Below are 23,380 nucleotides of genomic sequence, written 5' to 3' on the forward strand. Positions count from 1 at the left end.
TCACTAACATCACCCCCGTCACTAACATCACCCCCATCACTAACATCACCCCCGTCACTAACATCACCCCATCGCTAACATCACCGCCATCACCAACATCACCCCTGTCACTAACATCACTCCCATCACTAACATCAGCCCCGTCACTAACGTCACTACCATTGCTAACATCACCACTGTCACCAACATCACCACCATCTCTAATTTCACTACAGTTGCTAACATCACCACTAGTTCTTAGAGCTAAAGGGAGCAAAGGCTTTGGGATGAAATCTGGAACAGGAGACTGAGTTGGATGATCAGCTATGATCACATATAATGGCGAAGCAGGCTTGAAGGACTGAATGGCTTACACCTGCTTCTATTTTCTATATTTCCATGTTAATTGAAAGTTTCAAAATTGAAATTGATTGGTTTTTGTTTGGTGAGTGTCACAAAACCAAGAACGGTAATTGGACTTCAGATACAGACCAACCAAAATGTAACTGAATGACGGTATAGTCCTGAGATGCTGAATGACCTACATGTTTCTGTCATGTGACAAAGATGTAATCACCATTATACAACAAAACTGGATATGGTGTCGAGATAAAGGTTCATTCATGATCATATTGAAGAGTGGAGCTGGCCTGATGGGCCAAATGGTCACTTCAGCAGCTATATTGTATGTTTCTATTATGTCTGCAAAGTAAGAGGTTTGATGTGATATTTAACATGTGTAATAAGATATTTAATATTGTTGAATCTTTCTGTACCTAATATGTTGTATTCTTTACAGTTACTGACTGCAATTCAGCTGGCACAGTGAAACATGATCCTCCATCCCAGTTTGTAAGTATTTGTCGTGCTTTTGAAGCTGAACTACATGAGAATGAAATGTATTTTTGGCGAAAATGTGAGTTGGATTGTTGCAAGAGACCTGCCCCATGCTGAGAGCTAATGGACTGTTGCCAATGGTTACAGCTCCCAAGGATCTTCCACGTCCCTGATTTCTGCTTGGCTCAGGTCCAACTGCATAAGACCATATTCATAATGATTCACACAAATGTATTTTTAAGTAAGCACTTGTGATTATGAAAAAACAGCAGACTTCTGTATGGAGGCAAGAATCTGAATATTATTAACACAAGAGCTTTTGAGTTGTAAGTTATGTATCTGCTTGCTGTTGGAACACTCACAGGCACAGTGCAGGGGCCAGGAATGGGTCTGAATGAAGGTAGACAATCAAAGAAAATGCCACTGACATCATACATGACAACTTCCTGCCTCCTTTCATAACACTGGACATGATGAAGGCATGAAACCCGCTCCACACCCATGTTAAAACTAATTAAAGCTGTTAAACTACTGATTTTTTACCTGTCTCGATATTTTGTGGGAGCAGCCAGCTGTTTGTCTCATCGATCAAGTCTCATTTGAGTCAATGAGGCAAGAAATGTTTAGGGAGGTAAAAGCCTAAAAGCTGATCACTGTGCAAAGAGCTTGTCTTTTTAAAGGAAATGTGGCAGCATCCCACCCTACACCAGGAAAGAGTCAACGTGAAGAACTTTGCCAGTTAAGGAACCATTAGCCTCCTGGCATTGTGTGGACATGCTGCACATGTGAGTGCACTGCTCCAACAAAAACTCCAGGTACAAACATGTATGACTATCATTGGAGGAGCTCGTAAAAATTAGGAGCAGGGGTAAAGCAAATGCTCCTTTGGAGTCTGCTGCACTATTCAATACAATAATGGCTGATCATGTGCTCAAAGTTCTCAGAGATGACACACTTCCACTGGATGGATTTTTCCATTCACAATCCATGAGCTCATACTGACTCAGGGAACTCTGGCAGGTGTGTTACAAGTAAAGCTCCTGTATATTGTGACTGCTGATGCCCTATACCAGTGCCAACTCAGTATCATTGCAGGGACAGATTGTGGTGTCGTGGTAACCTCAGTAGTCTAGCAATCTAAATAAATTTAGGCTCTTGTTCTGGGACGTGAGATCAAATCCCACCACAGCAGTTGGTGGAATTTAAATTCAATTAATAATAGGATCTGGATTTGAAAGCCAAGTGACCATGAACCTATTGCCAGTTATTATTAAAAGCCCATCAGGTTCACCAGTGCATTTGGGAAGCAAATATAACTCGTATATGACTTCAGATCCACAGCAATGTACTTGACTCTGAACTGCCCTTCGAAATGGTTTACTAAGCCACTCAGCTCAACTGCAGTCAAGGATAGGAACATAAGAACAGAAGAAAGTTATGTGGCTTATCGGGGCAGCCCTGCCATTGTAAATGATTGCTGATCATCTCTTTTTGTTAAGATCATTTTGTGGGATGTAGGTGTTGCTGGCTGGGCCAGCACTTATTGCTTGTCCATAGTTGCCCTTGAGAAGATGTTGGTGGGTTGCCTTCTTGAACCTGTGCAGTCCACAATGCAATTAAGGAGGGAATTCCAGGATTTTAACTCAAAGTCTCCTCAATGCCATTGTCTAGCATCATCTCCAAATTCATTAATGTCATTAGTCTCCAGAAATCTATCAATTTCTATCTTGAACCTGCTCAATCATTGAGCTTTCATCGCCTTCTTGAGTAGAGGAGTCGGCTAGTCCAGTTGGCAGTGCAGCTGGTTTTCAATACAGAGTTACACCGACAACATGGGTTCAATTCCTGCACCACCTGAGGTTACAATGAAGGACTCTCTTTCTCAATTTCTCTCCTTGTCTCAGTGTGGTGACCCTCAAGTTAAAACATAACCAGTCATCTCTCTCCCTAATGAGAGAGCAGTCGTATGGTCTGGTGCACCACGACCAGAAAATCATAAGATATAGGAGCGGATTTAGTCTATTTGGTCCATTGAGACTGCTCTGCCATTCGATCAGGACTGATATGTTTCTCAACATATCTTCTACCTTCTCTCTGTAACCCTTGATCCCCCAACTAATCAGGAACCTATCTGTCTCTCTGTGTTAAATGTTCTCAATGACTTGTTCCTCACAGCCTTCTGCTGCAATGAGTTCCACAAATTAGCCACCCTCTGGCTGAAAAAAATTCCTCCTTCACTCTGAAGCTGTGCCCTTAGTTCCTAGCCTCACCTACTAGTGGAAACATCTTCTCCACATCCACTCTATCTAGGCCTCTCAGTATTCCGTAAGTTTCAATCAAATCCTGCCTCCTCCATCTAAGCTCCATTGAGTACAGACTCAGTGTTCTCAACGTTTCTCATACGACAAGCCCTTCATTCCCAGGATCATTCTGGTAAACCTCCTCTGGATCCCTTCCAAGGCCATCGCATCCTTCCTTAGATATAGGCACCAAAACTGCTCACTATATTCCAATTGCGATCTGAGCAGAGCCTTATACAGCCTCAGCAGTACATCCCTGCTGTTGTTTACTAGCCCTCTTAAAATGAATGCTAACATTGCACTTGCCTTCCTAACTGCCAACTCAAGCTGCATGTTAACCATAAGAGAATCCTGAACTAGGACTCCCAAGTACCTTTGTGCTTCAGGTTTCTGAAGTCTTTCCCTGTTTAGAAAGTAGTCTACACCTTCATTCTTCCTACCAAAGTGGATAATTTCACAATTTCCCACATTGTATTCCATCTGCCATTTCTTTGCCCCCTCCCTTAGCCTGTCTGAGTCCTTCTGCAGCCTCTCTGCTTCCTCAACACTAGCTGTCTCTCCACCTATCATTGTGTCATCTTCAAACTTAGCAACAATGCCCTTAGTTCCTTTGTCCAGATCATTAATGTATGACGTGAATAGTTGTGGTCCCAACACGGCCCCCTGTGGAATCCGCTAATCATCAGGCTGCCATACTGAAAAAGACTCCTTTATCCCTGCGTTCTGCCTTCTACCAGTCAGCTAGTCCTCTATCTATGCCAGTACCTTTCCTCTTAACACCATGGACTCCTCTTATTTAGCAGCCTCCTATGCAGCACCTTGTCAAAGACCTTCTGGAAATCCAAATAGATCACATCCATTGGGTCTCTTTTGTCTAATTTGCTTGGTACCTCCTCAAACAATACTAAAAGATTAGTCAGACATGACCTCCCCATAACAAAGCTGTACTATTCTCCCATGCATTTCCAAGTACTGAGCAATCTCATCCTTAATAATGGAGTCTAAAATCTTACCAATGACTGAGGACAGACTAACTGGCTTAGAGACTTCTGTCTTCTGCCTCCTTCCCTTCTTAAACAGGGTGTTACATTTACAATTTTCCAGTCCTCTGGGACCTCCTTGACTCCAATGATTCCTGAAAGATCACCATCAATGCCTCTGCATTCTCCTCAGCTTTCGCCTTCAGAACTCTGGGGTGTAGTCTATCTAGTCCGGATGATTTATATACTTGCAGACTTCTCAGCTTCACCCACACTTTTTCCTTAGTGATGGCCACAATACTCACCTCACCCTCCCAACTCTCTTGAAGTTCTGATATGCCGCTGGCGTCTTCCACTGTGAAAACTTATGCAAAGTGCTGATTTAGTTCCTCTGCCATTTCTCTGTTCCAGCCTCATTTTCTGGTGGTCCAATGTCTACTCTTGCTTCTCTGTTACTTGTTCTCCAACTTCCCACTCCCCACAATCCCCCCCCGCCCCCACCCTTATTGCTTTGTAAGTTATCCTGTACTGGTTTTTAAAGGCTTGAAACTCCTGCCATTGCTGCTCCACTGTCTTCCCTGCTGGGCTCCCCTTCCAATCTACTCTGGCCAGCTCCTTCCTCATGTCATTGTAGTTATCTTCATTTGATTGTAATATTGTTACATCTGATCCAGCTTCTCCCTCTCAAACTGCAGGGTGAATTCTATCACATTGTGGTCACTGTCCCCAGGGGCCCTTCCTCATCAAGTCTGCCTCATTGCACATCCAGAATTGCCTGTTCCCTAATGGACTCTACTACAAGCTGCTCCAAAAAAATCCATCTCGGAGATCCACTACTAACCTGATTTTCCTACTCCACTTGCATATTGATGTCCCCCATGATTATTCTAATAGGGCCTTTCCTATGTGCCTTTTCTATCTTGTGATTTATTATCTTTTCCATATCCTGTCTACTGCTAGGACATCAGTACACAACTCACATCAGGGTGGTTTTTCCTTTGTAGTTCCTCAACTCTACCCCCACAGTTTCTATACCTTCTGCCTCTATATTTTCTTGCTATCAATTTAATTTCATTTCTTACTAATAAGGCAGCCCTGCCCCCTCTGCCCATCCGTGTGTCCTTTCAATAGGACATATATCTTTCGATAATTAATTCCCAGCCCTGAATCCCATGCAGCCACATCTCTGTGATACCCACAACATCATATCTACCAATTTCAATCTGTGCTACAAGCTCATTTACCTTGTTTTGTATACTGCGAGCATTTAATTACAGCACCCTGAGTCCTGTGTTGACTGCCACCTTTCTCACAGTTGTCCCCTTATCTGCTGCACCTGTTCCTGACCCTTCCCATACATTCTGTCCTATTACTTGTTCTGGAAACTTTAATAACCTTTGCTGAACCCTCCACTTTTTAAATGTTTTTCCAAAACTTTCCATGCAACTGAACCCATACCTCTTCATTATTTAGTTTAAAGCCCTATCCACAGTCTTAGTAACATGATTCACCTGGACTGTGGTCCCAGCATTATTCAGATGGAGCCCATTTTATTGGAACAGCTCCCTCCTTCCAGAGTATTGGTGACAATGTCCCATGAATTTGAACCTGTTTTTCCTATATCAATCTTTAAGCCACATGTTTACCTCTTTAATCTGGTTGACCATGTGCCAATTTGTCAAGTTTCAGGTAGTAATTCAGAGATTATTACCGTTTTCGTTCTGCTTTTTAATTTAGCAAAACTTTCCCTCAGCAGAACCTCTTTCCTCTTTCTGCCCTATATCGTTGGTACCTCTGTGGACCACAACAACTTGGATCTTACCCCTCTCACTCCAAGTTTCTTTGCAGCCCAGTTGAGATATCCTGAACAAAAACAAAGTTGCTGGAAAAGTTCGGCAAGTCTGGCAGCATCTGTGAAGGAAAAAACAGAGTTAACGTTTCGGGTCCGGTGACCCTTCCTCAGAACTGAGATACCCTGAACCCAGGCACCAGGCAGGCAACACAGTCTTCATGAATATTGATCCTGGCCACAGAGAAGAGTGTCTATTCCCTGACTACACTGATCCCGATTATAGCTACATTTCTCTTTTCTCCCTGCTCTGAAATGGCTCCCTGTACCACGGTGCTATGGTCAGTTTGCTTATCCTCCCTGCAGCCCCCACTCTCATCCACATAGGAAGCAATAGACAACTCAAGGGCTGAGGCTACTTCAGTGTTATCTCCTGGATCCCTCTACCTGTTTCACTTGTGATCACACCCTTCTGTCCCTGACCACTGATTAAATTCAAGTTAGTTAATCTAAGGTGGGGTGACTGCCTCCTGAAACACTGCAGCCAGATAACCCCTTCCCTAACGTGTTGCAGTGTTTGAAGTTCAGACTCCACCTCCTCAACCCTGAGCCGGAGTTTCTCAAGTAACCAACACTTGCTGCAGATGTGGTCACAATGAACCACAATGGAGTCCACCAGCTTCCACATCATGCAGGTACAACACATCAATGACATGGAGACAATAAGGACTGCAGATGCTGGAAGCCAGAACCCTGAAGGGTTTCGGCCCGAAATGTTGACTTTCCTGCTCCTCTGATGCTGTCTGAACTGCTGTGCTTTTCCAGCCTCACACCTATAGGCTCTGGTGCAACATGTCACCTGGCCTGGCACCTCTACTTTATTTACTTAGTTCTTAATTTTATTTTTAAAAATTTCCTACAGGTCTTTTAGTTTGTAACCTGTAAATATTTCCCCTAATTACCTTCTTTCTAAAAATAACCTATAATAGATAGCCAAATTAGTTACTGTCACTAACCATTAAACTTAGGGTTTTCCCAGGATGTCTCTCTTTCGTGCTGGGCCCCTAATCCTAGGATTCAGTTTATCTCAGGCTCTGTCTCACTCTGGATGTGATCGCTTCTTCCTGACCGTGCAAATCTTACCCTTACCTTGGTTAGAATCCTACAGTGCAGAAGAGGCCCTTCAGCCCATCAAATCTGTAAACTAAATCTATACTGGTCCCAGTTCTAGGCCCATAGCCTTGACTCTTAATGCATTTTAAGTGTTCATCTCAGTACTTTTTAAAGGTTGCAAGGTTACCTGCCTCAACTATCTTCCCAGGCAGCGCATTCCAGACTTACACCACGTTCTGGGTGAATAAACATTTCCTCAAATCCCCTCTAAACCGCCTGCCTTTCACCTTAAAATTAGAGCACTGAGGAAGGGTCACCGGACCCGAAACTTTAACTCTGACTTTTTCTTCACAGATGCTGCCAGGCTTCCTGAGCTTTTCCAGCAACTTTGTTTTTGTTCCTATCTATATCCACTTTGTCATAGATAACAAAGTGTAGAGCTGGATGAACACAGCAGGCCAAGCAGCATCAGAGGAACAGGAAAGCTGACGTTTTGGGCCTAGACCCTTCTTCAGACATTTCTGCTTGGCCCGCTGTGTTCATCCAGCTCTACACCTTGTTATCTCAGATTCTCCAGCATCTGCAGTTCCTATGATCTCTCTCCACTTTGTCATACTCTGTGAGATTCCATTTTCTCTTCAGCCAACCCACTGTGAAGGATTAATCTGTGAACCTTTGTTGCACTCTTTCTGTGCCAAGTATCTCCTTCCTTGAATAAGGAGACTGAGACTCACTCCAGGTTAAGGTCTTACCAAGTGTCTATTCAACTACGGTGAGACACCTTTACTGCTGTACTCAAATCCTCTTAAAATGAATGCCAACATACCATTTACTTTTCTGATTGCTTGCTGCACCTACTTGGTAATCATAGAATCCCTACAGTACGGAAACAGGCCCTTCAGCCCAACAAGTCCACACTGACCTTCAGAGCATCCCACCCAGACCCATCCCCCATAACCCACATATCCCTGAACACTACAGACAATTTCCCATGGCTAATCCACCTGGTCTGCACATCTTTGGACTGTGGGAGGAAATCAGAGCACCCAGAGGGGAGCCACGCAGACACGGGAAGAATGTCCAAACTCCACACACAGTCATCTGAGGGTGGAATTGAACCCGGGTCCCTGGTGCTGAGAGGTAGCAGTGCTAACCACTGATCCATTGTGCTGGCTAGCAAATAACAGGTTGAAGCAAGCTGATTATCAACCTGCAAATCCATCCATTACACCTCAAGCCAGCGGCAAGAGCAGGAAAGTCTCCTGGTCAGCCATGATTGATGTACGATGGTACCCCTTGGGATACAGGCTCTGTTGAGAGACTAGTGAACTGCTCCAGGAAAAGCAAGCTGTCGAAACAGACGTAGGCATTGTCATGTGAGATCCTGAAGGAATATGACTGAAATGATTTACTGTGGTGGGTAAATGAAAATACTGAGAGATTGTAGGAACTGCTGATGCTGGAGTCTGACTTCTGGTTGTCCTGGTCAAGGATACCTCGATCATTCTGAACACCCTGACATTCAAACCTCTCACTATTTAAGAAATATTCTGTGTTTCTGTTTGGATTGAACAGTTTTATTTTTAGTTTATAAAAATATCAGCACAGGAGGACTTGTATTTTGACTGGCTGTGCAGAATCACCCAATTGAACAATGCCTAGTAATTGGTCAGGCACTGCAAGTGTGAATGTGTCAATTGACCAAAAGCAGCATTGAGGCAGAATGCCCTTCGATGAAATCCAGAAATATGCCCAATCAGAGATGGCAATCCCCCAATTTATACCCAGATACTAAATTTGTGAATTCAAATTGGAAGGAAGTTGGCGTGCAGTATATTATTTTAATAGATTAGGCCACGGCTCCATCTTGGGAAAATGTAAATAACTAACAGCAGGCTAAAGTGTGAAGAGGACTGCACCCATTATTTCATGTGCAACAGAACAAGTTGGTTTACAAACTGCATTCTAGCTTTTGTATGTTTTCTGTAACCTTCCTGTTGAACAGGGTTTCTGTCAGTGCCTGGCAAATGTCAAGGGGTCTAAATGTGATCAATGCAAGTCACTCTACTGGAACCTGGCTGAGGAGAATCCTGATGGTTGCAGTGGTAAGTAATTTCTGTCTTCCTTACATCGTTGAAAGGGTTTCGACCTTATGAATTTATTCATTCTCTGGTGCACCAGCTCTGCACTTATAAGATATTTAGCAATAAATACACCTGATACATTTCAATAATTATTAACTGATATCAGTAGTTTTAACTTGATTGATGTGGAATATACTCACTGACATTTCCAATGAAACTAAAAATGAAATGGACACCAATTTAAGGCTGAGATGAAGAGGAATTTCTTTTCTCAGATTGGGTTAATTGGATAGTTCTTTCAAAGTGCCAGCACTGGAGCAATGGGCCAATTAGCCTCGCCCCATATTGTATCATTCTGTGAAGAAATTCTTTTACGTTGTGTTGTCACTTCTAACTGGGAGTGAATGTAGATCTCAAATAAGCTGATCCCAGGCTATTTTTGATATTGCAGAATGTCGCTGTAATGTGATTGGCACAATTAGTGGGATTGGAGAATGCAATCAGGTGAGCATTCAGAAGAAATTGCAGGATAAGCAAAACAATGATCAGGATCTATTTTTGCCCAGGGTGGTTTTGTTTTCATCTTTATCTGTGACTTAAATATTTCAGGATGATGGCCATTGCTACTGTAAATCTAACGTATGTGATGAGCTCTGTGATTTGTGTAAGGAAGGACACTATGCTTTAGAAGAGAGGCACTATTTTGGTTGTCAAGGTAAGTCCAAATATTATGGTAAAACTGAATTAGTATAAATATTTTATTTTGTGATATGATATGTGATGTCTCGTCATAATCATCCTCAAAATACTGGACAATACAGATCAAACTAAAAACTCTCTGTAAACTCATATACAAAATATGAGCTGGAGCAGGCCAAATGGACCCCTTTGCATATTTCACTATTCATTTTGAGCATGGCTGAATGCCTTCATCAATTTCACCTTCCCACTATCATCTTCAATTCTGAGTATTTCGACCTTAAGTTTAGTTTGCTGACATTTGGGGTGGAATATTCCAAAGATTCACAATACTTTAAGTGAAATAGAAGAGGATCATAGAATCCCTACAGTGTGGAAACAGGCCATTCTGCCCATTGAGCCCACACCGACCCTCTGAGGACATCCCACCCTCCTACCCCCACCCTGTAACCCTGCATTTCTCATGGCTGATCCACCTGCACCAGGTCTATTGTTGAGCTTACTGTAAATGGCCAGACCTTAGCTGCATTGACATACAGAATGATTTTGGGGAGCAAGTCCCTAGCTCCCTGAAAGTGGCGACATAAGTGGATGAGGTAGTAAAGGAGGCATACAGCATGCTTGCCTTCATTGGTTGGGGCACTGAGTATAAAAGTTGGCAAGTCATGTTGAAACTGCTTAAGACTGCAGTCAGGCCACATTTGTGCAGTTCTTGTCGTCATGCTATTGGAAAAATGTGGAGGTTTTGGAGAGGGTGCAGAAGAGGTTTACCAGGATGTTGCCTGGACTGGAGTGTATTAGCTATAAGGAGAGGTTGGACAATCTTGGATTGTTTTCGCTAAAGTACCGGAGGCTAAGGGGTCAACTTGATCGAAGTATATAAAATTATGAGAGACATGCACAAGGTAGAAATGTCAAATAATAGGGCCTATAGATTTAAGGGGAGAGGGGGAAAATTTAAAGGTATGTGAGGAAAGATTTTTATCAACAGTGGTAGGTGCCAGGAATGTGCTGCCAGGAGAGGTGGCAGGACCAATAGCAAAGTTTAAGAGGAAAGTTTAGACAGACACAAAAATAGGCTGAGAATAAAGGGATACAGACCACATGCAGGCAGATGGGTTAGTTTAGACTAGCATCATGGTTGGCACAGACGTGGTGGGCCAAAGGGCCTGTTCCTGTGCTGTACTATTCTATGTTCTGTGATGCTGATGAAGCAAAGGCAGTACTGAGATGAGGCAGACTGGCCCAAGAGAACCTGACACTGGCTAAATGGGATGCCAAGTTATTTTATATTAACATATGTAGGTACTCCGTGCTATGAGCCAATTGTGGTGCAGAAGCATTGTTGCCCTCAAGGGTTTATAACTTTAAAAACCACAGATTTGCGAATGTAGAAAATAGTCTTTTCCTCTATTCTTTCTACCAAAGTACATAACCTCACACTTTCCCACATTGTGTTCCATCTGCCATTTCTTTGCCCACTCTCCTAGCTTGTCCAAGTCCTTCTGCAATCTCCCTGCTTCTTCGACATTACCTGTCCCTCCATCTATCTATGTGTCATCTGCATCTTGGCAAAAATGCCCTCAGCTCCTTTGTCCAAATCGTTAATGTATCAAGGTCATCTACAAGGAAAATATATATATTCAGAGTCTTAACGGATTGAATGAGACCACAGGACTGTCATACAAAGTGCTGTGTTTATGTCAATTGTAATTTTGTAACTGTGTACCCGAAATGACTTCAATGTTCTTTAATCTTTCTTTTGCTATGTCTTGGTGCCACCCTGGCAGTCACCCATATCCAATGTTTTATTGTGATGTTGCTGCTTGATGTGCACTAGATGGCTATAGATATCCAGTTTCTCATTCACCAGCATACGTTCCCCTTGCTCTCCTGCCAGCTTGGTGAACTAAGCCTCAATGTAGATGATGAGCCTCATGTCATTCTGTGCCATTCTCCCTCTGCCCTGGCTGGGCACGTTTGCAATAATGTGCACAACCACAACTATTAAGGGACATTAGCATGAGTAAATGGGAACTATGCCAGCACTCATACATACAGATAGAAATGTCAATCAACAGAGCTGTGATTGTCCATTTTTAATTTTTTTTTAATATTCATTCATAGGATGCAGGTATCACTGGCTAGGCCAGCATTTATTGCCTAGTCCTAATTGCCAAGAGGATTGTGAAGAGTCAGTCACGTCATTGTGGGTGTAGAGTCACATATAGACCAGACCAAATAGGGGCAGCAGTTTCCTTCCCTGTGTATTTTTTTTAACCTACAATGGTTACATGATCATCTGCAGGCACTTAATTCTAGATTTTTATTATTGAATTCAAACTGTACCATCTGAACAGAACAGAATAGAAATTTATTTTCACATGTACTTTTACATGAAAAATACAGTGAAAAGTTTTATAAGTTGCCCCACCACGCCACCAACATAGATGATAGAAGTCATACATAATAACAAAGAAAAGTACAATTAAGGCAAAGTTCATCACAGCTCAGTTAATGGCTCCTTCCAATCGCTACAATAGTCTGGTGATAATACCACTAGGTCATCATCTCCCGAGGGTTCTGATTGAATGCTGATTTGGAGTCATCGAAGAATTGCAATTGATGCAAATCAATAAAGCATTATATGATGTGAATGCCTGGGAAATCTGTAAGGTGTTTGACCCAAAGCCATGTCATTTGGTGAGGTCTTTGAGCCATGCAAGCCATTGGTGAGAAGTTATCAGATGTATATGTTCAACTAGTTGCACCAAAAAGTGAGTGAGCTGATGGTGTGTGAACTTCCATGTGTTGTAGGCCGTTTTATGTTTTACGTGTGACCCTGGCAGTTGGTTATGAGGAAGTACCTCTGTGGTCCAATGAAGTTGACTAGCTCAGTTGGCTGGACGGCTGGTTTGTAAGGCAGAGTGATGTCAACAATTCCTGCACTAGCTGAGGTTACCATGATGGTCTATTAAGACTATGGCAACTTTATCTTACCTGATAAAGTTACAGTAGTTTGGACAATAAATGCTGGCCAGTCAGTGATGCACACATCCCATGAGTGAATGAATAAAAAAATGACAGACATTGATTGCATTTGAGACGTCTGATGGAGATGTCTGGAGTCTAATGTGGAGTGTGACAGTCCTCTGCAGTTGCTTCTTTGAAATGCTAACTCACACTCAGAGGGACAAGAAGCATTGAGTGGACAGTGGTATATACACTGGGGGAGTGCAGCAGATCATTCACCTTCTTACAGCACTGGAGCCATGTTCTCTTGGGCTGCCCGTGGGTGCTGACCCCAAAGCTGCCTCCGTACATGCTACCTTTGTCACTTGGGGTGACCTCTTGTTGCTTCCCATCTCTCCATAACAGCCTGAAGATGAACCTCTAGGGAGGTGTTGCTAAAGTATGACACCACTTTTTTCTGGATCTCTATTATCTCCAGAGGTGGGGATGGTGGATGGGGACATTGTTGATGAGCAGAGATTGAGTGATGTACCTTATACAAAGTGATGTGCTGTTTGGGTACCTTTTAATTATGGTGCCAGGAAATTGGAGCCCAGAAAGTCTTAGCAGAACTTCCTGTCCGGCTGTTAACTGTGCACACATGCGCAGTGAGCTGAGAGAATATTATTATGCTAGACAAAAACAATCTGGTCCCAAGAGGAAGTATCTCCTAGTTTTAAGCTCGTCTCCATTTTGTCTACAATGCAGCCTGACCTGCTCAATGTTTCTGGCAATTTCTGTTTTTATTTCAGATTTGCACTTACATAATTAGAAGTTGCTTGAAATGATAATTTCTTAATCATTTCTCTTGTTCTACTGATAGGCTGCCAATGTGACATTGGAGGTTCTACTAATCTAACATGCAACATGTTGTCAGGGACCTGTCAGTGCAGACCAAATATGGAGGGACGTACTTGCAACCAGTAAGACTCCAAAGCACTGTACTCTATACTCTGTACACCATGTTTTGTTTGTGGGAATAACATATGAGAAATGCAGACCCATTTTCACGTTGCCTGCCTTCACTTTGTCAATAACCTCTGTATGGTTCAGCTCGCAATGATTGTGGAAATTAGGTAATTTTTTAAAGAAGAAACAGAGCCCGTAACACAGTCTTAAAACTAAAACTTTCACAGGGCATTTTCCCAGTGCTTGCTGATGGTTCTGAGCCTGTTATTTTACAATATGCATCTTAATTACTTGGTTTGTTTCAGACAGAAACAGCTGTGCCTACCTAATAGTTCACACCTCTGAATGCTAATGTAAAAATGGACATTACCATAATGGTAGTGTCCCTGCTTCTGAGCCAGGAGGCCTGATTTCATGTCCCACCTGCTCCAGAGGTGTGTAATGATATCTCTGAACAGGTTGATTAGAAAGTATCTTTTGTAGCTCAAAGACTGATTAAGCTGTTGCAATTATTTTCAATAAACATGTTTGGAAATGTTTCATGAATCTCTGCGGCAGCTGGGACTTGAACCTGGACCTTCTGGCCTAGAGGTAGAGCTGCTACCACTGCTCTCAAGAGCCCAACCTAAACTGTTGTATCAGGAAAGAAAGCTTGCCCAGTGTTTGGAACACCGATACATTCTATACAAGCTGATATAAAAACCAAGGAGGTTAGCAAATAGAGATAGTAGGAATTGCAGATGCTGGTGAATCCGAGACAACAAGGTGCAGGGCTGGATGAACACAGCAGGCCAAGCAGCATCATAGGAGCAGAGAGGCTCCAAGCAGCATCATAGGAGCAGAGAGGCTGGCAAATAGTTGCCACTTCCAGGGCAAATGCCAGAGACCATGCAGTGAAGCTTCAGACTGGCAGTGCTTGCCACATATTACAACATACTTTTAAAGATCATACAAATGCAGGGGATGCCAATGAATTTTGTGATATCTACTGAGTAATAAATTGTTCTGGGAACAGCTCATGTTAAGATAAGGCCAGAATTGGACTTGATGGATGACAAAGAGACAAGTAGATAGTTAATAAGGTGGGTTTGGTAAAATTCAGTGAGAAAATGCGCTATACCTCACAGTGGAAAACCCTCCAAAAACTTGATGTAACTTGGATTTAACCAGAATATAAGATTCAGCCCTATAGCATTATGTAGTCTTTTTATGTCCTCCTAACAATTTACTTTCCTACCTATTTTAGTGTCATCTGCAAATTTGGCAACAAAATCTTCCATCCTTTCATCCATGTGCCACCTTGAGGTCCCAGCACTGATCCCTGCAATACACCACTCACTACACCTTCCCAAACTGAGAAAGAACCATTTATAGCTACAGTGTTTCCTGATAATTGGCAAATCTTCTATCCATGCTGATATGTACCCTCTACACGATGAGCTGTTGTTTTCTGCAACATAATATGTCACCTTATCAAATGGCTTCTGGATATCTAAATATAGTACATCCACCAGTTCCCCATTGTCCACAACACATGTTACTTCCTCAAAGAATTCAAATAGTTTGATCAAACATGATTTCCCTTTGACAAAACCATTTTAACTCTGCCTGATTACATTGAACTTGTCCAAGTGCCCTCCTATAACATCTTTAATAACGCTTCTGACATTTTTCCTGTGACAGATATGAAACTAATTGATCTGTAGTTTTGTGCTTCCTGTCTCTGTCCGTTTTTGGTTAAAGGAGTTACATTCTCTATTTTCCAATCTAATGGGACCATCTCTGAATCAAGTGAGTTTTGAAAAACTAAAACCAATGCATCAACTATCTCACTGGTACTTCTTTTCAGACCCTAGGATGACCACCATCAGGACCTGGACACTTGTCAGCCCTCAGCTTCAACAATTTACTCAGTATCACTTCTTTTGTGATTATGATTTTCCTGAGTCCATCTCTCCCGACCATCCTTTTTCTGATTTTTTGCTGTTTTTGGGTTATTGCTTGCCTCCTCAATAGTGAAGACTGATGCAAAGTACCCATTCAATTCATCTGTCATTTTATTATTTTCCATTTTCATTCTTCAGTCTGACTTTCTATAGGCCCAGTGCTCACTATGTTGGCATGTTATATGCTGTGTCCCTGTGACCCTACCCTACAAACCCTTCCCACCTCTGCCTGGATCCATGGTAATCTGAACAACAGGCACTCTAAGCTATGCAGTCAACAACACAGTGTGGAGCTGGAGGAACACAGCAGGTCCAGCAGCATCAGAGGAACAGGAAAATCGACATTTTGGGTCGGGACCCTTCATCAGAACATGTCAGAACACCTCTAAGCTATGCAGCCTTGCAGCTGCTCAGAGGTCCTGTTGATGGACCTCAGAGATCCATGCAATGAAAATAATTAGGGGGGACGTAAAGTTTTAGGCTTCAATGGGCGTGATAACTGTCAGCACCCACTGTTTCCCTGGTCATGCTGTCAATCAATGAAGAGCTGCTGTCCTGTGACTTGTTGAAACTTCCTGTTCCCCTGGTCTTTGTTGTACCTGAAGTAATCCCTGCATTTCTTACATTACACCACTGATTACACTTCATTTGGCTGTAAAGTGCTTTTGGGCGTGCTGTATTTGTGAAAGGTGCTAGATAATTGCATGTTCTTTCTTTATGGAGCAATATTATTCAATTCAATGTAATTTTTACATGACTACACCATTTGCACTGACACTAAATATATCTAACCTGTACTTGAAGGCCACGCCGCAACCACTATTTCCCAGATCTTCACCACTTGAAGTATGAAATTGAAGATGGCACCACACCCAATGGAAGAGCTGTTCGGTTTGGATTTGATCCACAGGAGTTCCTGAACTTCAGTTGGAGAGGCTATGCGCAAATGTCACCTGTGCAAGTATGTGATCAAATGTTCTGATGAAATGCATGTCTGGTGGCAGGTATCTAACCTTCTCAAATCTGCTGGAATTGGTTCAGAATCTTTTTGATACCATTTTGTATGTCATTTTGCAATCTTTGCATTTTTTTTGCCCATTTAAAGAAATTAAACAGTCATTGAGGACAATAATTGGCCACTTCAGGACCGCAAATGGAGCAAGAGTGCTGCAGGGTTCAGTCCAAAAAGATAATTATAAACATATCTTTCTAACATTTAATAAATAAAACCTGTTGTAATTCATAAAATTTAAAAGATAATTTAAGAAAATGATGGACTAAATGTTCTAAATATGAGGGAGTTTAGGGATGTATTCAGTTTGTACCCAGCATGTTGCATGATGGTAGATTTATTAATGGGATTAATGGGATCTGTGGATTTAATTTTCATGACAGTCGCAAAGTTCAGTTTTGTAGGAGTGTAACTGGCCCAGTTTTCGTGAAGTTCCACAAATATACAAAATCAAGCACAATGACATCCTGTTATATCCCAGAATCGCATTCAGAAATCTGTAAAATTATTTGTTTTTGTTCATGGGATGAGGGTGTCACTGGCTGGGCCAGTGTTTATTACCCATCCCTAAGTGCCCACAGGGCAGTTTAAGAGTCAACCACATTGCTGTGGGTCTGGAGTCACATGTAGGCCAGACCAGGTAAGGATGGCAGTTTCCTTCCCTAAAGGACATTAGTGAATCAGATGGGTTTTTCTGACAATGGTTTCACAATCATCATTAGACTTTTAACTCCAGGTCTTTCTTTTACTAAATTCATATTCCACCATCTGCCATGCTGGGATTTGAACCTAGGTCCCCAGGACATTATCGAGGTCTCTGGATTAATAGACTAGTGATAAAACCACCGGATCATCACCTCCCCTAAATCTGATCTAAAACTTTCCATAGAGTGAATTGGAGATCTTGCCCTGTTTGGGTCATAAAGCAGTGTTTTTTTAATGTTACGTTAGTATAGGTAGTTACTCCTTTTTCCCACAACAAATTGTTTTTTTGAATTATAAAGGGTAGGATTTTTCAGATTACATTGTTCCCTAGCCTACCACCTGAGAAGAGTCGGTGAGGGGCGTGTCCCTGCAGATCACAGCAGCCCCACAGCCATCTCACACTCCAAGGAGACAGAACAGCCAGCCCTCTCTCAGATTGTACTTTCTTGGCTCCTAATAATGCTGGCCATTCTGATTGACTAGCAGCTTTGCCATCCCAGCAACACAAGCAGCGTGGCCAAGGCTGGTGCTATAGGAAGTTCCCAGATTCTAAATTCTAATGTCTGGAGCCAAAAATATGGGGAGGGAAGGAAAGGCCCAGACAGTGGGGGTTTGGGGAGAGGGTGGGGGAGAGCAAACTCGATAAAGAGTTGTGGGTGGAAGTGACCACCAAGGAAGCAGATCCTGGGATCTGGTACTCAATATCGGAGCTGTAAAGAAAGCACCGCCCTGTGCCTTTCTGCCAGGGGCACAATTAGGGTGACGTGCCAAGCTGTCCCTTTGCCCCTGAACTCCTCTCATCAGTCTCAAATTAAGGACAATAATTGAACATAAGAAATAGGAGCAGGAGTAGGCCATCCGGCCTCTCGAGCCTGCTCCGCCATTCAATAAGATCATGGCTGATCTTTTTGTGGACTCAGCTTCACTTGCCCACCCCCTCACCATAAGCCGTAATTCCTTTACTGTTCAAAAATCTATCTTTGCCTTAAAATCATTCAACAAGGTAGCCTCAACTGCTTTACCGGCCAGGGAATTCCACAGATTCACAACCCCTTGGATGAAGAATTCCTCCTCAACTCAGTCCTAAACCTGCTCCCCCTTATTTTGAGGCTATGCCCCCTCGTTCTAGTTTCACTCGGCAGTGGAAACACTTTAAGACCTCAATTGGAGCGAGAGTGATCCAGGGAGCACAAGGATTCACATAACCCCTGTAAAATTGCGGACAGGTCAGGGCAGGTGGGAGAGTAGCAGGAAGACAATCTAGGGAAATTTTATCCGCCTGTCCGCCTACAAACCTGCCACTGGAGTCTGTGAAATTTTGCCCATACTTCTTTTTGTGATATTGGTTTTGGAGACTTTTGTTATAAAAACTTATAATTGTTCCAAATAATTTGGCTATTTGCCTCAGTTTATTCTCAGATACGGAGCAGACTTTCTGTTAATGCTGCTGACTGCCCTTTTTCTCTTTCGCTTTCTGTTTGCTTTCATTGTAAGATGGATGGGATTTAAGGTAGTGAAGTATTTCTACAACTGTACAGGTCCCTGATGAGTCTGTACTTAGAGTCTGCTATAAGGAAGTCTAAAGTTATGGGGAATAGACAGGAAAGTGAAGTTGAGACTAAGATCATCTCAAACATGATCTTAGTGAATAACACTGCAGACTGGAGGGGGCCTTGTGCTTGCCTCCTGTTCATGTTTTATATACTCCTATGTTCCCTTTACCTTCCTGTCTCTTCCTTTATAAGACTGTTTCTCCAATATTAGGGTTCCTCCCTAATGTGCCAGTTGGAAATTATTGCTTGAGAGTTACCCTACAAACAGACATCTTTGGGTTGAATTTCCATGGGAGTTCTTCCAACTCCTTAACTTTCTTAGGTCCTCCTCCGAAGTTAAGATGAGTAAACATTGGGATAGAGAAAGACGAAGAGGCAATTTAGCACGTTGTGCTTGTTTCACCATTTAGTTTATGGCTACTGTCTATCTTAATTCCAACTACCCTCCTTGATTCCATAACCCTCAATACCCTTAACTAACAAATAACTATAAATCTCATGTTATAGTTGGTTCCCAAACACAGTAGCTTTTTGGCGGAGAGTGTTCCAGATTTCCACTATTCTTTGTATCCGGAAGTTCTTCTCATTTCGCCTGAGTTTAGTTTTGTGGTTCTCCCCTGACCAGAGGAAATGATTTCACTTTATCTAACCTATTAACTCCTTTAATTGTTTTCAACACTTCAACCAGATTACATAGGAACAGGAGTAGCCTATTCAGGCCCTTGATTTTGTTCTGCCATTCAATGAGATCATGGCCTTTGGTCCATATCTCTTAATATCTTTGTTTAACAAAAAGTTATCCATCTCAGATTTAAAGTTAAAAACTTATCTAGTATCAACTGCCATTTGTGAAGGAGAGTTCCAAACATTTATCACCCTTTGTGTGTAAAAGTGTTTTCTAACATCTTTCCTGAATGGTCTGGCCCTAATTTTTTAGACAATGCCCCTAGTTCTAGAATTCCCAACCAGTGAAAATAGTTTACCTTTATCTGCCCTGTCTCTTTCTGTTACTATCTTGAAGACTTTGATCTAGATCACCGCTTAACATTCTTAATTCTAGAGAAAACTGGCCTAATTTGTATAATCTCGCCTCTTAACTTAATCCCTGAAATCCAGGTATCATTCTTATATTCCTTCTAAGGCTAATATATTCTTCCTAAGATGTGGTGCCCAGATCTGCTCAAAGTACTCCAAGTGGCATCTAACCAGGTTTTCTAAAGCTGCAGCTTAACTTCTCTGTCCTTATACTCCTGTCCTCAAGATATAAAGACTAGCATTGCATTAGCTTTCTTGATTATTTTCTGCATCAGTTCATGGCATTATAATGATCTATGCACCTGAACCCCCAGTCTTTTTAGACATCCACTGTATTTAACTTCATGCCATCTAGAAAGTAGCCTGATCTATCCTTTCTCATAACCCCACACTTGCTTACATTGATCTCCCTCTGCAACAGTTTTGCCTAATCGCTTAGTCTATCAATATCCCTTTGTAATGTTATGCTATCATTTACACTGTCTACAATGCCACTAACTTTGTCATCAGCAAATTTTGATACTCTAGGGAATACAAGACTACCATAACTTGTCCTTATGATTTAATCCTTTAAGCTCAGCAGAAGATGGAAATTTGCCAGTGTCAGTTTGTTTCATTTTCTGCTGAACAGTTAGTACCAAAATAAGCACCCTGAAATAAGATATATTGGATATTCACGCCAGACTCCACAAGAATATAGTAATGATTCTTATAAATAAGGCATATGTAAATGGTACATTATGTGAATTCAACCTTTCACACTATAGTGAGTTCACTGCTTGAAAGTTAAAGTGGAGTAGTCCTATGTAATATTATAATATAACCATTGACGGTGCTTTTAATTTTTTTTTCTGCTAGATATCTCTGCTAACTTGCTGTAGTTTTGGGGTACAGATTCAAACACCATTGCTTGCTTTATGGCATGCAAGTGCTGCTTGGGGTGATTCTTCTACTATTGGTGGTGTTTGCATTTTCCTTTATGCTCCTTTGACTGCGTTTTTCTTCCCAGCCAGAGGTGGTCATGTCTATCACTGTGACTTCTCCTAATCTGTTTCGCATAATCTTCCGGTACAAGAACCGTACCCCAAAGCCTGTTAGAGGAAGGATCTCAATCACTGAGGAAGTAAATGTTGATTCTTGCTGTAACTGTAAGTGGCTTTCATTTCTGCACCTCGTTTATGCACCATTTTTCCCAAAAACTACCATAACAACTTCCTACCCTTATTTATTTAAATGAGGTGACACTCTTTGACCTTGAAGCATCTCCTGGTTTTCATTCTGCATGAGCTTCCTTGACAAGCACTGCCGCTAACTCTGCTTCTAGATCACCCTACCAGTCATGTGTTCATTAACTTCACTTTTACAGAATAACGTGAGGGTAACAGTGCATGTGGAGAATAGAAACCTCAATTTGTTTCGCATCGCCTTCAGATATATTAACCCCGGATTCACTACTGTGTACGGCCATGTAGCAATTTACCAAGCACAGCCAAGCACAGGTAAGGCTGAGCAGTGTAGAGGGTCAAAAAACTTGACTGGCCTGAATTCATCCGACGGTAAGTAAAATATTTTTAAAATCCTTTTGTGTTTTGCCTAATACAGTGAGTACTACATCTGCATGGGTAACGCATAGGGTTGCCAGCTCTGTTGGATGTATTCCTGGAGGTTTTGTTGTATGATGTCCTGCTTCCAACTATACTGCCCACTCCTCCTACCTCTCCTATTGGTGGCTGAATATATCAATCCTCACAGGCACCACCTTCCCACAGCCACTAGGGAAGAGGACAGGCTCTTCCTTACTTGACTGGACTGGGTGATTCTTGAATGTCACACGGCCTTTTCTCCCATCTCAGATATTTTTGTAACTAAAAGCCAAATGTTTGCAAAGAAATTCCTTTAATGACATTCAGTCTGTCACTCAGCTTCTCTCTTGGCAGCCTCTGCCTTCCTGCCTTTGTCTGTTTGGCTGTCTGCCTCTCTGGCTTACTTGGGCCTGAATTTTCACAGAAGTGGAGAGGGTCCAAGCTTCATCAAAACGGCTTGGAAGCCCGATTCCAAAAGTATCAATCCTCAACCAGGTATCCACCATTTTCTCTGGGATGTGGGGAGAAAAGGAAAGTTTTAGGCTTCTTGAAGGCTTTTGCATTTGTAAAAATGCAACTGCATTCAAACAGATCCAATTTTCATTAGTGGTCAATCCAAAATATGACAAAAGATCTTTATACCTTCCAGGAGAAGGTCTATACTTACCGAATCTCTTTGGAGAGTTAGGTATTTGTTTGAATAGGTGCAGAAGTAAGGTGCCCTTTTGGAGAACTAACATGACCTTTAGAAGAGGAGAACTGTTTGAATTGTTAAAATTATGAACATGTAATGACTGTGTGTAGACCTCAACTGTGAAGCCATTAAGGCATTTAAATCCACTTGCAACTGTCAATCTGTCAGTGCATTTAAATATACTACCCTTTCAATTAATAGTACAGTCTGTAGTTTAAAAATAATCAGTCTTTGCTATTTCAATTTGTTGTCTGAGGGGTATTATTGTAAGATTTGCACTGTGAGACTAATTTGACAAACTATCATTAACACAGTGGATACCTGTCATTTCATAGTCTGACAGTTTCAGATGATTAGAAAGACTTTGATGTGGACATTTTAATATTTGTTTTATAAGGCATTAAATAATTGAAGGAATTTCAATGTAGTGAATACGTTTTTAATCAATGAAAGCTTTTTAAAAATAATAAAGTCACTAATAGAAATTAGAAATTTATATTATTTCATCTCAGTACGTGTCCTGAGGTCTCTTATGGCAGCTACTTTGAATGTAAAGTGCAAGGGTGTTGGATGGAAAGGACAGGAGACATGGATTGTAATGAGAAGGCACTAGGTTGGCAAAGGGACGATAAAAAACCATTGGAAATCAACACAGAGGCATATAGGTTTACATTAAGAGCATAGAGGGGCAGGAGTTTAGCCTCAGTTGGTGTGGATTGGCGCGAATGTGACATAGGGAATATGTAGGGAACTGAGGGGTGTTAGGAGTGTGAGGAATGAGTGTTAAAGCATTTTCTTTTTAATTAATTATTTTTCCTGCAAGTCCCAGAGTGTCAAGTCCACCTTTTCACAGAACTTGCCCTGCACCCAGCTGCGCTGGTGGCTGTATTTTCGCTGTGATTGAGGACAGCAGGTCCAGCTCCTATTAGTAGTCGAGATAACAAGGTGCAGAGTTGGATGAACACAGCAGGCCAAGCAGCATCAGAGGAGCAGGAAAGCTGACGTTTCAGGCCTAGACCCTTCTTCAGAAAAAAGTAGTATTAGTAGTCAGAGATAACAAGGTGCAGAGCTGGATGAACACAGCAGGCCAAGCAGCACCAGAGGAGCAGGAAGGCTGACGCTTCGGGCCTAGACCCTTCTTCAGAAAAAT

The 23,380-nt window shown here is 42.0% G+C and overlaps 1 protein-coding gene across 1 annotated transcript in view; it reads left to right on the plus strand.

Moving 5' to 3' along the window:
• Positions 1–23,380, plus strand: part of LOC109928639 (laminin subunit alpha-3-like) — a 306,680-nt gene that overhangs the window by 123,971 nt on the left and 159,329 nt on the right. Inside the window, exons 17-24 of the mRNA XM_048596214.1 lie at positions 779–831; positions 9,004–9,103; positions 9,534–9,586; positions 9,692–9,797; positions 13,617–13,716; positions 16,453–16,609; positions 21,320–21,452; positions 23,054–23,126. Of these exons, the coding sequence (XP_048452171.1) occupies positions 779–831; positions 9,004–9,103; positions 9,534–9,586; positions 9,692–9,797; positions 13,617–13,716; positions 16,453–16,609; positions 21,320–21,452; positions 23,054–23,126 (775 nt within the window). The remainder of the gene's footprint in view (positions 1–778; positions 832–9,003; positions 9,104–9,533; positions 9,587–9,691; positions 9,798–13,616; positions 13,717–16,452; positions 16,610–21,319; positions 21,453–23,053; positions 23,127–23,380) is intronic.

This window comes from Rhincodon typus, chromosome 4, assembly GCF_021869965.1.
Source record: "Rhincodon typus isolate 14 chromosome 4, sRhiTyp1.1, whole genome shotgun sequence".
NCBI classification, from domain to species: domain Eukaryota; kingdom Metazoa; phylum Chordata; class Chondrichthyes; order Orectolobiformes; family Rhincodontidae; genus Rhincodon; species Rhincodon typus.